The sequence below is a fragment of the Nicotiana attenuata genome, chromosome 8, assembly GCF_001879085.1.
Source record: "Nicotiana attenuata strain UT chromosome 8, NIATTr2, whole genome shotgun sequence".
Taxonomy (NCBI): domain Eukaryota; kingdom Viridiplantae; phylum Streptophyta; class Magnoliopsida; order Solanales; family Solanaceae; genus Nicotiana; species Nicotiana attenuata.
Genome location: NC_031996.1, coordinates 21,413,302 through 21,428,051, shown reverse-complemented (window position 1 = coordinate 21,428,051; position 14,750 = coordinate 21,413,302). Strand labels below are relative to the sequence as shown.

At 36.4% G+C, this 14,750-nt stretch overlaps 2 protein-coding genes across 3 annotated transcripts; both read right to left on the bottom strand.

Moving 5' to 3' along the window:
* On the bottom strand, window positions 149–4,736 carry LOC109231043 (deoxyhypusine synthase). The gene is made up of 7 exons (XM_019396572.1): window positions 4,441–4,736; window positions 3,484–3,651; window positions 2,772–2,990; window positions 2,416–2,502; window positions 1,329–1,461; window positions 1,011–1,246; window positions 149–628 (listed from the first exon to the last, which is right to left on the bottom strand). The coding sequence occupies exons 1-7, from the start codon at window positions 4,639–4,641 to the stop codon at window positions 533–535; spliced, it is 1,140 nt and encodes a 379-aa protein (XP_019252117.1). The 5' UTR covers window positions 4,642–4,736; the 3' UTR covers window positions 149–532.
* LOC109231042 (aminomethyltransferase, mitochondrial) lies at window positions 7,508–10,983 on the bottom strand. 2 transcript variants are annotated; one of them, XM_019396570.1, is made up of 4 exons: window positions 10,700–10,983; window positions 9,294–9,864; window positions 8,822–8,940; window positions 7,508–8,206 (listed from the first exon to the last, which is right to left on the bottom strand). In XM_019396570.1, the coding sequence occupies exons 2-4, from the start codon at window positions 9,849–9,851 to the stop codon at window positions 7,663–7,665; spliced, it is 1,221 nt and encodes a 406-aa protein (XP_019252115.1). In that variant the 5' UTR covers window positions 9,852–9,864; window positions 10,700–10,983; the 3' UTR covers window positions 7,508–7,662. The 2 variants fall into 2 exon arrangements, with proteins under 2 accessions (XP_019252115.1, XP_019252116.1); XM_019396571.1 differs by having other exon boundaries at window positions 7,548–8,206; window positions 10,703–10,837.

Sequence of the window (14,750 nt, the reverse complement as noted above, 5' to 3'; positions counted from 1 at the left end):
CCCCCCCCAAAAAAAATAAAAGAACTACCAACAACTTCTGAAAGAAAAAGCCACCAATTTGATTAAAAATCTTCGTTCTTAACTGCTACAGAAATATCCAACATGCATATCAATAAACATTTTGCTCAAAAGGAAGATACAGAAGAAATAATAAATACTAACGAATTTTGTCATTAGTCAATAACTAACATCTTTAAATTTCAGATTACAAGCATCATCTATATCGATAAGTGGCCATTTCAACAAAAATCTAAAGAGCTAAAAACATTAATTGTTGATACAACATGATTCAAAACCTATGCACAGCTGAGCTCTCCACTTAAGACCAGGGAGAGAACTAAATATTGTTCCTCCCCAAAAATAACATGGTGGGAAGGGAAAAAATTATTTGAACCATACAGGACTCCCTAACTCAGGGTTACTTGAATGTACCCTCTCCAGTCAGTTTGCAGAATAATTGATCACACACACTAACAGTTGGCTTCAAAAATTAGCAATTCATACGTAATTGGAGGGACTGCTTCTCAATCGGTTAAACTTGGCATCTTGTCTGGGAGAATTCCTTTCTCTTAGCTGCAAATGTCTCAGCTACTAATATGGGAAATGCAATTGTTGCATCACAATGTACCTGCAAAGTAAGAGCCATTAAAATCACACGAAATCTATGTTATGTTAATAGCAGCGCTGGAAAGGCCAGCAAAAGAACCTTGTTCCTCTAATGATTTCTGCTACTCTAATTTAATAATCCCAGCCCGGAAAACATACAGACAAATAAAAACTGATTTTAAGGATGAGCAAAGAGCACTTCCACCCTCAAGCTAAATATTGTGATGTTTCCCAGCTAAAACTTTTAAATATTAAACTTAACCACCTTTTAGTTTGTAACACTTTATCAGGAATTCAACACCCATCATCACTTGTCAGACACACCTTTTCCCCTAAACTTAATCCAAAAGACAGCACCAGAAGGAGATGCTCGGCCAAAATGTATTGAAGGGAAGATTGTTAACCTTCACAGTCTTGGCACCACCACGTATTTTTCCCCATGATACAGCTTCGTCAGGACGGGCACCAGAGTCACTACCATCAAACTCTTGTGCGGTGTTAATGTAGACAGCAAAATCTGCACCGTTGCGCATCATATTGGCATTGCAAACATGGTGCTTAGGCAGCCCCCCGCCCAGGATAATCATTCCAGTCTTCCTTGAACCAGCATGGACAGCTTCACTATTCATGGCCCTGATATCTGGTTATAGAATTTAATTTTGTCAATTCGGTAGTCAAAGATACTTGATGAGAGAAAGAAATACTTGATAAGATACTTATACCTCCCACAATGTCAATGACTAAACCAGGATTAAGATCTGGATTATCTGGATCTCCCTTTTTGAAAGAATGGAAGTATAGCATGTCACCTAGTGATCCATCAGTTAAGCCAGGACAGAAGACAGGAATCCGGTTCTGAGAATGATAAATACCAGGTTAGCACTAAATTAAAGACCCAAAGAAAATGCATGATGATAAATACCAGGGTAGCATTAAATTAAATACTCAAAGAAAATGCATGTACTGAAATAAGCACCAATACGCTCCCTCTTCTCAACAGAATGAATATGACTTTTCGAAGAAATTGCCCAAGTAAAATTAGATGAACCTCCATGCATGAGCTTCTGATCATCCAAAAATTATCATAACATGTTGATAACCAGGTTACCAGGCTGTAAATCAATATAGTACAAGGGGTAATAGTGGGATTCAATCTAAGTTAATTCTCTAGTGTTCCAAACCTGCTACTAGAGCAAATTCTGGATTTGAGACAAAGTTTTAGGGCAAACTTTAGTAACTTCACAAAAACGAATGGAAGTTTTCTTTTGGAAATTAAGTCATAAAGTTTCAACAGAAGGTCTTCTGCTTGTACTAAAATATCACTTCAAATATCTAGAGATAAAACGGATATTTTTAGAACACTAATTTTCCTACTGAATTTCATAAGATGTTGTTTCAATTCATACCCCTTTGGAAAGAGACCTCTCCTTCCCAATTGCATTTTCTAGATCAAAAATACTATAAACACTGCCATTCTCTCTCTTCCTCTAATTTATTGGATAGTAGCTGAACTTTACATCGTATATATACTTTTTTGTAATTTTTGGTTATCAATACAACCCTGATAGGTTTCTTCTCCTTTTATCCTTCCGCTTCTTCTCGATTTCACTTGCTGATCACAATCATGAATTTGCCACCATGATGCACACGAATCCATGTTCTCTCAGGTAATATCTCTTACTCTTTCTAATTCTCTCATCTATGAAAATAATTTCTCGAAATTAGTAATTACAATATATTTGGCATTCTAATTTCACAAATAAAATTTAATCAACTATGTAATGAATGGGAAGTAAATCGGAAATGTACCTTGTAAGCCCAATACAAGTATGAGGTTTCATCGTTAATTTCTTTACCCAGGCGAGCAATAACTTTAGATGGTGTCCACAGAACCTTCTGTGGTACAACAAGAAGCTAAAAAGGTCAGAGATTAAATCATCACAAGCAAAAGCTAAGATGGCTGATAAAACAAATGATAGCAAGGATCAACCTGAAATAATAAGTATATCAGATATTCGAAAGAATATCACAAACGCAATAACTCAAGCCATAGATCCATTTATCTTTGTAAGTAAGCTCATAATACAGGTTAGATACTAAAGTTTCAGCAAACATTAAACAAGTCACAGGAAGATCAACACTTGAACCGGACAAAGAGTATATACCTCTTTAATCTGCTCCTCATACATTTGGTCAAAAATTGGGATGATCCAATTCTCAAATTTGCAGTAGTTGTCATTAGGAACCAATAAGTTACCAATACGGTTCAATCCTTTCGAGCGTAAAACAGCTCCAGGTAAAGAAAAGTCCCCCTTGTAGGTTGGTGCAAGGCATTTTATGAGATCCTCTTCAATACCGCCAGCTGTAGTAACCACAACATCAACCTGCAGCGAGGGAAGACAATTTGCTAGGTCCAAGACGCAATAAATGATAGCAAATTCTTCCATATGCAACAACAATTTCATTCGACCAATGCTAAGCACGATAGCTAAAACCTAAAATCAAAAAGTCATATTTGCTAGAGTAGCATTTACTACTTGTGCGGCAGCGAGAGGATGGTGAGGATATTCTAGTTCGCATAACCAATAAAATAGAGGCAAAGAAAGAGGAACATGGAAAATAATATCAAAATCCATAATTTTCAATAAATACAAACCACGCCTAGCAGTGATTCAGTGCTTGACATAATAAATCATCTGAAAGAGTATGGAGGTTGAATGAGAGGATGTGACAGTATTAGTTTGGTAAGTATAACTTTAGTGATTGAGAGGATGTGACAGTATCAGACTTGACGGTATAACTTCATCACACAGTAGAGACATAAAAGTTACTTATTAGAACAGCAACAACTGCAACTATTCCTTAAATGCCACTCACCATACGGTGCTGAACAAGGTAGCGGATGGTGTCTCTAACACCAGAAGAGACAAGGTTTGAAGTGAACCCCAAAAAGATCTTGCACGTCACAGACTCTCTGTATGTGACATCTCTTTCTTCTTCACTGCAATCTTCTATGGGCTGCTCATGTGAAAGCCTCCAATCTAGCTTCAAACCCATCACACCACGAATCAAATACACAAATTTCAAACTTTTGGGAATCAATTTCAAGACTAGTTCAAGAACTTCAAGAAATTTAAAGATGAAGGTAATAATTAAAAAAATTAAGAAGCACTTCCTGAGCTACATACTCTCAATATACATAAAAATACGATGAATCATAAAATTTATACTAACCAAATTCCAATTTATTTGACACTCTTTCTGTTTTAGGACAAAATCTTTTAACATCTTATGACATTTTGACTACATAAAAGTTCTACAACTCCAAATTTTTGAACTTTCTCTGTTAAAATTTATATGACACTGTTTATATCTTATGACATTCCAAAACGTTTCATATCATTAAGGTATTCAAATTTCAAACATTGATGTAATGTTTTCTCCACAAAGAAAACTTTTCAATTTTGTTCCACTAAGACTAAATATAATGTATAATTCAAATTAACATCTTAAACTCTGTTTCTAGTCAAAACCAATCATATAAAATGGAAAGGTGAGAGTAGTTAAAAATATTTATAAAAGATTGAAAAAAAAATCAACAACGAAAAAAACATTGAAATCCAAATACTAAAAATTCAAAATTAGGGTAAAGCAATTAAATTTTTTCCTAAGCTCAAGAAAGAAGTAACTTGGACTATTCAGTAAACAAATTCAATAGCATCAAATCTAAATTAACTGAAAAAAAATATTGAAACAAAGATACTAAAAGATGATAATTTGCAAAAAAGCAATAAACTTTTTCAGGCTAAGTCGAAGGAAGAAGTGAAAACTGACCATTTGATTAACAATTTGAATGGCGTCACCAAGATTAGCAGCTTGAAAACCAGTGGAGGCCATAGACTTGAAAAGCTCAGCATAGTTAACTCCTTTATTGAAATCGTAGCCTTCGATTTTTGTGGCAGAACCTTCTAGATTTTCGGATTCTTTGAAAACTACCGATCTTACTGACTCCATCACATTGAGGGCCTCTCCCATTTTTTTGGGTAGGCGGAAGATGTATGTACGCGGCGAGTTTCTGCGTTTTTAAAACGCGAGTTTATGTAATTTCTCAAACCGATTTCTGTTCCTTTAATTGTTGGGCCAGGCCCTACAATTAAATATATATATATATATATATATATATATAAATAAATACTATTTAAAAAAATTATATTCTATAGAAACCTTGTAAGATTTATAGCAAAATATTTAATTTTGGTTACCTGCTAGCCCTAAGCCACTAAATACGCTATTACACCATTTAATTTCTGTCTCTATTTTGATACATCCCATTCTCTTCCCTCCCACTAAAAATTCTCACGGTAAATAAAATCCCTCTGCTACGCCGGCGGTGACAACTAAAAATTCTCACGGTAAATAAAATCCCTCTGCTACGCCGGCGGTGACAACCGTGTCTTCTTTCAAAAAATTCTTTAAAAATCTGTATTAGCCCCAAAGCTGCTGACACAGGTCAAACATCAAGATTTTTTTTATAAACTAATCCCGAAGCAGCTGACACAGGTCAAACATCTCAGTGTCAAGGACGGGTAAATCGCGTGCGTGGTTTCTTTGCTTGGGCTGGACAGAACCATTGTCTGATCTTCTTACACGCCATTTTCAGAATTTCAGGGTTGAATTCCGAATCGTCTTCATATAACCTTGGAATGAAATGGGCAATAAAATTATCCCTTGATACTTCATCTTCCGAAATGTTAAAATCATTCTTGACCGTCGTACCACCGCCGCGTCCCTCTCCGCCCTTACTGCCCATCTTTCCCGTTCCCTTGTAATGTATTCCATGTATTTCATTGTATTAACTATCTTTTTATCTCATTGTATTTCAATGTATCCCACTGTATTCTATGTATTTCATTGTATTTACTGTCTCGCTATATGCCATGAATGTATTCATAAGGTTTTTTTTAATTAATATAATTTATGTATTCAGATGTATTATTTAATTTCTATGAAGATTGCTGTGTTTTTGGGGTATTTTTCAGTTGAGGTTCTTTTTTATAACTGAAAATACAAAATTTGTGTGTTATAATTGAGTTTGTTGAGTTATATTAGGAGTCTATTATGTTAATTGATTCACTTTTCGTTTTAAAAATAATGTAATTCTCTATTTCACGCCGTGAATACAATCGAATACAGTCGAATACAATAATCACTTTTCGTTTTAAAAACAGTGTAATCCCCTATTTCACACAGTGAATACAATCGAATACAGTCGAATACAATAATTTATCCAGCTCTAATCCCATGTTTCACTCCATGAATACAGTCGAATACAACAACTGATTAGCTGGACTTTCCTGATTCACGCCTATTTTTGCTACTGTATTCAAATACAATAGCTTAAATACATCAAATACATCTTATAACCACATAAAAGGTATCTGTAATCCGTAATATAGCAAATAGTATCTATAGATGGCTATTTACTACTAAAAGGTAGTGGTTTATGAAAATTTCTCTTAAATATTTATATACAGAAGTAAATATTGAATATTTTGAGCAAAAATAAAAACAAAAACAAAAAGATTCGGGCATTTTTCTAACTTTTTATGATTCTGCACACTGCACATTATTCCTTAATGTTAAAATAACCTGTAAACTAGAAGTTCCCTCATAGGAATTCTAATAGTAACAATAAAAATCAAACGAAAAAGGTCGTTGAGTGTGTCATTTTTTTAGGGGAAAACTATTGTATTATGTGATCTACCTCATTAAAAATTTAACTTGTTAAAAAAAGAGACATATTTTTTGTTATGTAATACACTCTCATGTGTAGATTTGACTCTTTTTTCTTGAACTAAACGTGTGAAAATTACTTGTTGGTGGATGTCAGATAGCAATGAGATTTAAAGTCATAACCTCTCCTTTCCTGCTTTAGACCAAGTTTTTCTTTTTGGTGCAATGCTTTAGACCAAGTTGAATTTTATGACTCGTACATTATCAGACAAAGCACTTTAATTTTTTTAAAATATGCAAATAAAGATTGACTCCTCTCCATTTTTCATAGTCCCATTTTCTTACGTTCTTCCTTGCATGTAGGAGAATATAAAGCTCATTACTCAATTTTTTGCATATTTAACCTTCAGGCATTGCAGCACAAAGGATTCTTCCCCATGATATATCATTCCCATGGTCGCGCATCATATTGGCATTGTAAATATAGTGCATAGGCATTTTGTTAATACCTCTGAAAAGATATTTCTAAGTTTTTAGCATAAGAAAGCTTAATGATTACATGAAAACATAGTACATTCGCTCCTTTGTTGAAGGTATGAAGTTGGTATTTCAGAGTTGCTTATATCTGCTTTTAGCAATGTACTTTAACTGTCTTGTTTTACCAACCATTGTTGGAAAAATCATCAGTCTCTTGGCTCCCTTTCTGGATTTTCATCATCTCTAGCAATTGAGATGGTACTTGGCAATCGGTCACGCTATGTGGTGAAGAAATGCTATTGAAAACTTAGTATTCTGACACTTAACAATGATACAAGAGTAAAATGTTCCATTTGACAGGGAAGAAGAGTTGTAACCTAGTCATCAGATAGTATATTCCTGACTATTAGGCTGCTGTCCAAGCAAGGAAAGGGTTTCGAATCAAAACAAACGCCACGAATGTGCTTTACAACTCCCATTATGTTACTACCTCTTCAGAACTGCAGCACCAGAGCAGGGGAGTTTCATTTGATATAAATGCCAACATTTGCAGAATGGACAGAGACCAACTCAATGGAGGCCACACTAACTATATGATTCATGTACATCCTATATCTACTGAGATCAATGCCCCAGTGCTAATCTTAAAAGACACTTCCAGAGGAAGGTGAAAGGGGAAATACACATCATGCAAGAATCAAAGTGGTCCATGTTGCATTGAAAGGAACTCATAAGCAAAAGAGGAAACATGTAGATTGAAGTATTCAGGGTTCACTTTCACCAAAAACATTAAGAACAAGGTAGCAATTAGAGGAATCAACAAGTTTAAGAGGCAACAAAGAGTTATTATGGCTTGTAGTACTTGGTGGGTACAAACGGCATCTTAGTAACCGCCCCATCATAGGACTTCCCTCGAATCACAATCTTGACATTGGTCCCTGCTTTGTGGTTACCCGTTTTTACGTATCCCATTGCTATGTTCTTCTTGAGACAAGGGCTAAAACCACCACTGGTGATTTCCCCAATATTTTGTCCATTTGAATCTTGAATCTCACTGTGACTTCTAGGGGGTGGGCCTGAAGAGAAAAAGCCAACTCGCCTGATTTTAGGACCTTCTTCAATTTGTTTTAGTATTACCTCAGCACCAAGGAAACCTCCTTCTGCCCTTCTTCTCTTCCCTATGGCCCATGTCAGCCCTGCCTCTACAGGTGTTATGTGCTGCTCCATATCATTACCGTATAAGCACAAACCAGCCTCAAGCCGAAGACTGTCACGAGCACCTAGACCTGTTAACCGAACTTTCCCTTCTGATTTCTCCAGAATAGCTTTTGCAAGGTCAACAGCATTTTCTGAAGGTACCGAAATTTCAAATCCATCTTCACCGGTATACCTGAAAACCTCCCAAAATACAGAAATTAGATCAGAGGCTGTCTCAAGCCAAGATTACTTCCGCAAGGATCAACTGCCCAAGTGTACATAGGAAGCAGGAAATAATTGCATGGAGAGAAAATAGGACAGTGAATACAGTCAAACCTCTCTATAACAACATCCATATATAATAGTCATTCACTATAAAAGCCAAGTTTTTCTTGGAACCGATTTTTATATCATGTTATAATATATGCTTTCTATAACAGCACTTCACTATAGCAGCCAGAAAATATCGGAACAAACAAGGCTGTTATCGAGAAGTTTGGTTGTAACAAGAAACAACGAAATGTTGCCTAATGGATACAACTTTACATATTTAGTGTGCAATACCAAAGGGGTATTCGACCAACCAGACAAGCAAGAAATAACCTGTTATTTAACAGTTAACACTCAATAAAGGAACTGCCAGACAATATGCTTGGTAATGTTCATTTATCTGAAAAGATTCTGATTTTGATCTCAAATATTCTTAAAAAGTTGATCAAACTGAAGGAATTTGTTTTTGTTCTTCTTCTTTTTTCAGGCACAGACTCAGCACTCAGGTTTGAAGACGAAAGCAAGAAAAGAAACATACCCTGTCCTTGTGAGGAAGCACGATGCCCCATTGATGTCCAAAACCCTGAATTCCCCGAAGTACATCTTGCTCAAATCATCTTTTGTCAGATGTTGAAGAACTGGAGCAGCAAGAGGACCCTGAAAATAGAAGCCAAGAAAAATTCTGTAACTATCACGACAAAAAATAAATTCAAGAATGTACCCATGAAATGCAGCTCCTGTTAGTTTCCTAAGATAAGTGAATTTACTAAGAGCTTGGAATTAGCAAACAAAAAAGCACAACCGCTTAAATGATCTCCTGAATTTTGACATTCTATATCCACTGTGAAGATGGATGTCATTTTTTCTTATCCTTGTCTACTAAAGTTCCCATTTTCGATCTATTGATCAGATCTCAGAGCATGTGATAAACATTATACTCCTATTTATGATAAGAGCATATTTATCTAAAGCACATTAGCATGTACCAATTGTGGAAAGAGCAAGCTAACCTGAAGGGCTAAAAGTGACCTCTCATCATGGATGTGCCATGAAACATCACCACCTTTTGACTTGAATGATTTCATATGCTCCTCAATGTGTGCAAGATCCTTGTCCCTGCAACCCGCATTTACGACAAGGTAGAGGTGATCATTTGTAACCTTGGTGATCACTGAATCATCAATTGCACCTCCCTTCTCATTTGTGAAGACAGTGAGGGTACCAGTCCCAGGAGCAAGGCCAGCAACATCAGCAATAACAAGCTTTTCTAGGAAAGGAATAGCATCTTTCCCCTTGAGGCTTAGGCCACACATATGAGCAACATCAAAAAGGCTACCGTTCTCCCTACAATTTATTGTAGAGTCCATAATTGAGTCCTTATACTGGATAGGCATACTCCAACCAGCAAAAGGCACCATCTTGCCCCCATTGACAACATGGAAGTCGTATAGAACAGTCTTTTTGAGATCAGCATCTGAAGCGAAGCATCTGCGACCAATAGTCTTCTTATCAGCTTGAGCCAGACGCCTTGTGATCGATTGCCCAAGTTGCCACAATCCTCCTCTCATCTTTCCAAATAATCTGAGCAGTTTATACACGAATCATCAAAATTAAGGCTATGAAACTGAGATAGGTGTTTCGAGGCAAAAGCTAATCCATCTAATTCAGAAATATCTAAATCAGACAGAGAAACTATCAAAAAGTCCATTCTCCTTAGTGACGAGAATAAGCAGAAAGTGAGAACATGTATTATGATAACCAACTCATAAATCTTCTAGTAATGTAAATTTTCTAAGTTTATGATAATTAAACTTGTCATGAGACGCTTCATGCAAGAATCATTTAAATGCAAAGGCTAAAGTTAAAAGAAGATTTGAAAATTTATCACGAACTTGAACCAGTCCATCCACTTAAAATCATATTGCAGGCAGCTTAAAGAGTATATAAACTTTCACAAATACATGTATTAATCCGTTTGATTGAATGACCCTCAATACCACTCTTTCTTAATAATGATTCTTAGCTGCTTATCCACCCTAAATCACACCAAAATGTTGAGAAGCTTCCTCTCATTATGTAATTTGGCCTGACATGGGATTCTAACTAGATCAAAACTATCCTCAAGGGTCAAATGCTTTTCTCTCTTTGAAGAAGGAGGGACACTTTTATATAGACAACGGGATGTAAAAAAAGATTGGGAACCATATAACAGTTACAATTAATTAAGTGTGCAAATTGCGTCAGCATTCACCAGTTCAGATCCAAATACAATCATCTATAAGGTCATAGAATGACAGATCTCTAAGGTTGCTGAAAGAGAGAAAATGGAGGATACAAAGATACAATCTTGTGTTTCAATGAGAAGACGATATTAATTACATGAGAAGAACTGATGAAGAGATAAAAGAACACTTACCACCTTGCAAAAGATTGAATCTTTTAATTCTTGAAAAGATAAATCTGAGAGCTTAAAAGAGCTCAGTCATAGCAACTTATATATGGACAGAGAAAAAAGAGGCTGCCTTTTTATCCATAAATACCAATCTTGGAGTTGGTGGTAGGCAACAAGGAAAAAAAATTTAATATTTATATTTGAAAAAATATTATCATATACATATATATTATTATTATTAAAAAATAGAGATTTGTTGGTGGGAGATAGTGAGAGTGGGTGGAGGAGGCTTTCTGTTACAAATCGAGAACCCATCTTTAGTGAGTGGTAGGAATTTGACTGGTATGGATGGTAGAGGATTACAAACTTCCAATTTCTCTAGAGTTGAGATGGCCTTTTCACAAACCCTTTTCTTTTCTCTTTCGTTTGTTTGGTACCTTTAACGCCTGTTTTTGGCCCCATTGTTTTTACTAAATGGAGGGTTTGGATCTAAATAATTTAAATCTCAAGTCATTAAGTGTAATGTTTTTTCTTTTACAGTTATTTATTTGCTTTGAATAATCGGCAAAGGGCCAAATATATCCCTGTACTATGAGAAAAAGTTTAAATATATCATTCGTTATACTTTGGGTCCAAATATATTCCTACCGTAATACTATTGGTTCAAATGTACCCCTCTTCTGTTAAGTTTGTACAAGGTGGATATCCAATCCTACGTGACACTGACATTTGAAGAGGTGAATGCCACATAGCATGCCACCTTAGCGCCACTAATCCATATATAAAAGACTAAAATTTCAAATACAATTTTTTTCATGGTAGCGGTAATGGTGGCAATAGTGGCGGAGGGGAAGGAAATTTTAGTGGTAGTAAAAAAATAGAAGGGAGGAAAAAATGGATTAGGGCCATGTGGCATCCACCTCATTAAATGTCAGTGTCACGTATGATTTGTCATGGGCGGCTTTCCAGCCACGCCCCATGACCCCTTGGACGCGCCCCATGGCTTCCTAGCAAGCCTCCCAACGCCTAGCGCAATGGACGGCCCCGTGGTCTTGGCTTCGCCAAGTGACAAGCGCGCATGTACCTCTGTCGCCCCACCGATATCCCTCGCCAGCGCCAAGCCGCAGGCAGATGCTAACAGCGTTGCGTGCGCAGACCGTGATGCCAAAGACAAGGATGCTGACAACGCACCTGTTTCTACCTTGTAGAAAACTAAGTCCTTTTCATTGTAAATATAGAGTAGTTTTATTTCATGTACTTCCATTACGTTTCTCTAGCTTAGTTAGGTCTAGTCTTGTAACTTTGGTTTATTTTTTTAAGCACTATTAGGGGGGTCAAGCAATCAAACTTTCTAGCAAGCAAACAATTCTCTGTACTGGTGTCTCTCCCCCTCGACACCGTGTTGCTTTTCTGTAATAGCTTTCATTAAATGCAATCAAGCTTTCTTTCATTCTCAATTCTCATTTCTGTTCTCTCAATTGCTATTGACATTGGTTTTCTCGAACGACACTGACAATCTCGTCTAGCGTACAGAGGGGACCTCAGTTGACGGATAGTAACTGCACTGACATCAGTTGTTTAGCCTTACATCGCCCTTCCAAGGAATCTCGGAAGGTGCCGCGTAACAGATTGGATGTCCACTTTGGACAAACTTAACGGAAAAGGGATATATTTGAACCAATAGTATAATAACGGGGGTATATTTGGACTCAAAGTATAATGAAAGATAAATTAAACATTTTCGGATAATACAGGAATATATTTAACCATTTTCCGTTGAATAACTATGATTCTTTTAGATCTTATAAGGAGATTTAAAATTATTAACATTGTTCATTTAAAGATTCATGTGAATGTACCTCTAATTTTTACAATTACTTTATTTACTATCGTCGGCACACCACAGAATTGTTAGCACTGGTTTTCATTGCACACCCATAATCATCAACCATCATTCTCAATCGTGCCTGTTTTCAGTCACTACTACCATACCTTGGTATGCAATTATTACCACAATGTTGACCATACAATCACCCCTACCAGTCCACCTCTGCCGTCAGCCACCACTTCAGGACTTACTTAGTTGTGACTTGTAAATTTTGTATTATTTAGTCAAAATTATGGGATTGGATCTACGAAAAATAGTAAAAGAAATATTAGGCTGGGGGTGTAACTAGAGCTGCGTGATACTACAATTTATCATTTGTTCACTACTAGTACTATGCAAACCGATGCTTAACGAGAGGACAAAATGGAGATAATTGTTAAACCTAATTATTTGAAATTGAACCCATTAGGAGAGCACAAATCAATATAGTGTGCAATGAACACGTTTCAGATACCGTGCCAAAGAATATTAGTATTTGTTACGTAGCATAGAGAATGGATCGTCATCAAGCATGTGACAGCCTTGGGATGCAAATTGACACACGACATGTTCAAATCCTAATATAGGCATTGGAAAAATATGAAGGTTATAGACAAACATAAGTAAATAAACAATCATAAAATTCTTTTTCTAGGCAAAAGAGAGACGTGATGCATTTTTATTGTTTTTGCACATGTATTACTTTCTATAATCCCCTTGCTAAAGTAGTCTTTTCCCATTATCTATAAAAGTATTGCTAACCAATTTTTTTTCGAAAAACTAACAACATTCAAATTTTATGGCAAAACAAAAGAGCAACATTCAAGCGAGTAACCAATGGTGGTATATTTTTGGGTTCAAGTAGAATTATTCTTTATTCATGAAACTTTTTGGTGCAAATCCAAATTTAGTGAAACCTCAATACCTATAATGAGTCAAAAAGTATATTGACTCTCCAAAACAATAATTGCCGAACATAAGAGTTGTTCAATTATATGTATGATGTTTTTTTTGTTCTACCAACTATTATTTGTTCTTTTAATACATGTGTTGAGTTCGAAGCCCGATGGCTATGGCGGAAAATAACAGAAGAAAACCCTAGAAGGGTTGAGAGAAGAAGATGAACGAAATGAGTCGGTCAAAGCTTAATTGACCAAAACTAATATTATTGTTGAGAAGTCTCAATTTATATTTACAAGTGTAAGAGACAAAAATAAAATGTAAAATCTGAAAATGAAAATACGAGAAAATGTAAACTACAAAAGGGCCTTCTGCTTTCCCTTAGCTGATTGGGCCTGTGACAATTGGACCTGAGCTGTATTTGGGCTAACATACCCCCCCCCCCCCCCAAGCTTGAGGGTGAGAACACACCAAGCTTGCAAAGTAAACCATGATGAACAGGACCAGGAAGAGCTTTGATCATGATGTCTGCTAACTGGTTGGAGCTGGAGATAAAATACAAAGAAATCATACCAGCCTGCAAGCAAGTGCGCACATAATGACAGTCAATCTCAATATGTTTTGTGCGCTCGTGAAAAACTGGGTTCTTGGCAATATGAAGAGCTGCCTGGTTGTCATAATAAATGGAAATTGGGCTGGAAATGGACAAACCAAGATCACGCAGAAATCTGAGCAACCAAGAAATCTCAGCTGAAACCTTGCGAAGGGCTCTGTTTTCAACTTCAGCGGAGGATAAGGAGATAGTGGGCTGCTTCTTGCTTTTCCAAGAAATTGGGCTACCACCAAGAGTAATATAATAACCAGTGACAAATTTGCGAGAAATGGCACATGCAGCCCAATCAGAGTCAGAATATGCTGTGAGAGACAAATCAGATGAGCTGGAGAGGAGCACCCCTTGAGCTGGATCGTTAAGTAAATATTTGAGAACATGCAAGGCTGCCAACTTGTGGGGAACTTGAGGTTTTTGAAGAAATTGGCCCAAATGTTGAACGGAGAAAGAAATATCAGGCCTAGTATGTTGCAAGAAATTGAGCTGCCCAATTAATCTCCTATACAAGCTAGGATCAGAAATAGGCTCCCCCATGTCTAACACCAACTTCACAGAAGGGGTCATAACAGGAGAGAAATATTGACAATTAAACTCAAACAAGAGGTCAGAAGTGTACTTGTGTTGGCTCATCACATAACCTTGAGGGGTAAGAGAGATTTCCAATCCCAGAAAATAGTGAACTGAGCCCAGGTCTTTAA

Bases quoted from the DNA above. Each gene is read 5' to 3' on its own strand.
- LOC109231042 (XM_019396570.1), bottom strand. From the start codon at position 9,851: ATGAGAGGAGGATTGTGGCAACTTGGGCAATCGATCACAAGGCGTCTG. The intron at 8,941-9,293 runs GTTAGCTTGCTC...TTCTATTTTCAG, and splicing joins GGTCACTTTTAGCCCTTCAG to GGTCCTCTTGCTGCTCCAGT. The intron at 8,207-8,821 runs GTATGTTTCTTT...GGAGGTTTTCAG, and splicing joins TGCTTCCTCACAAGGACAGG to GTATACCGGTGAAGATGGAT.
- LOC109231043 (XM_019396572.1), bottom strand. From the start codon at position 4,641: ATGGGAGAGGCCCTCAATGTGATGGAGTCAGTAAGATCGGTAGTTTTC. The intron at 2,991-3,483 runs GTGAGTGGCATT...CCCTCGCTGCAG, and splicing joins ACCTTGTTCAGCACCGTATG to GTTGATGTTGTGGTTACTAC. The intron at 2,503-2,771 runs GTATATACTCTT...GTTGTACCACAG, and splicing joins ATGAGGAGCAGATTAAAGAG to AAGGTTCTGTGGACACCATC.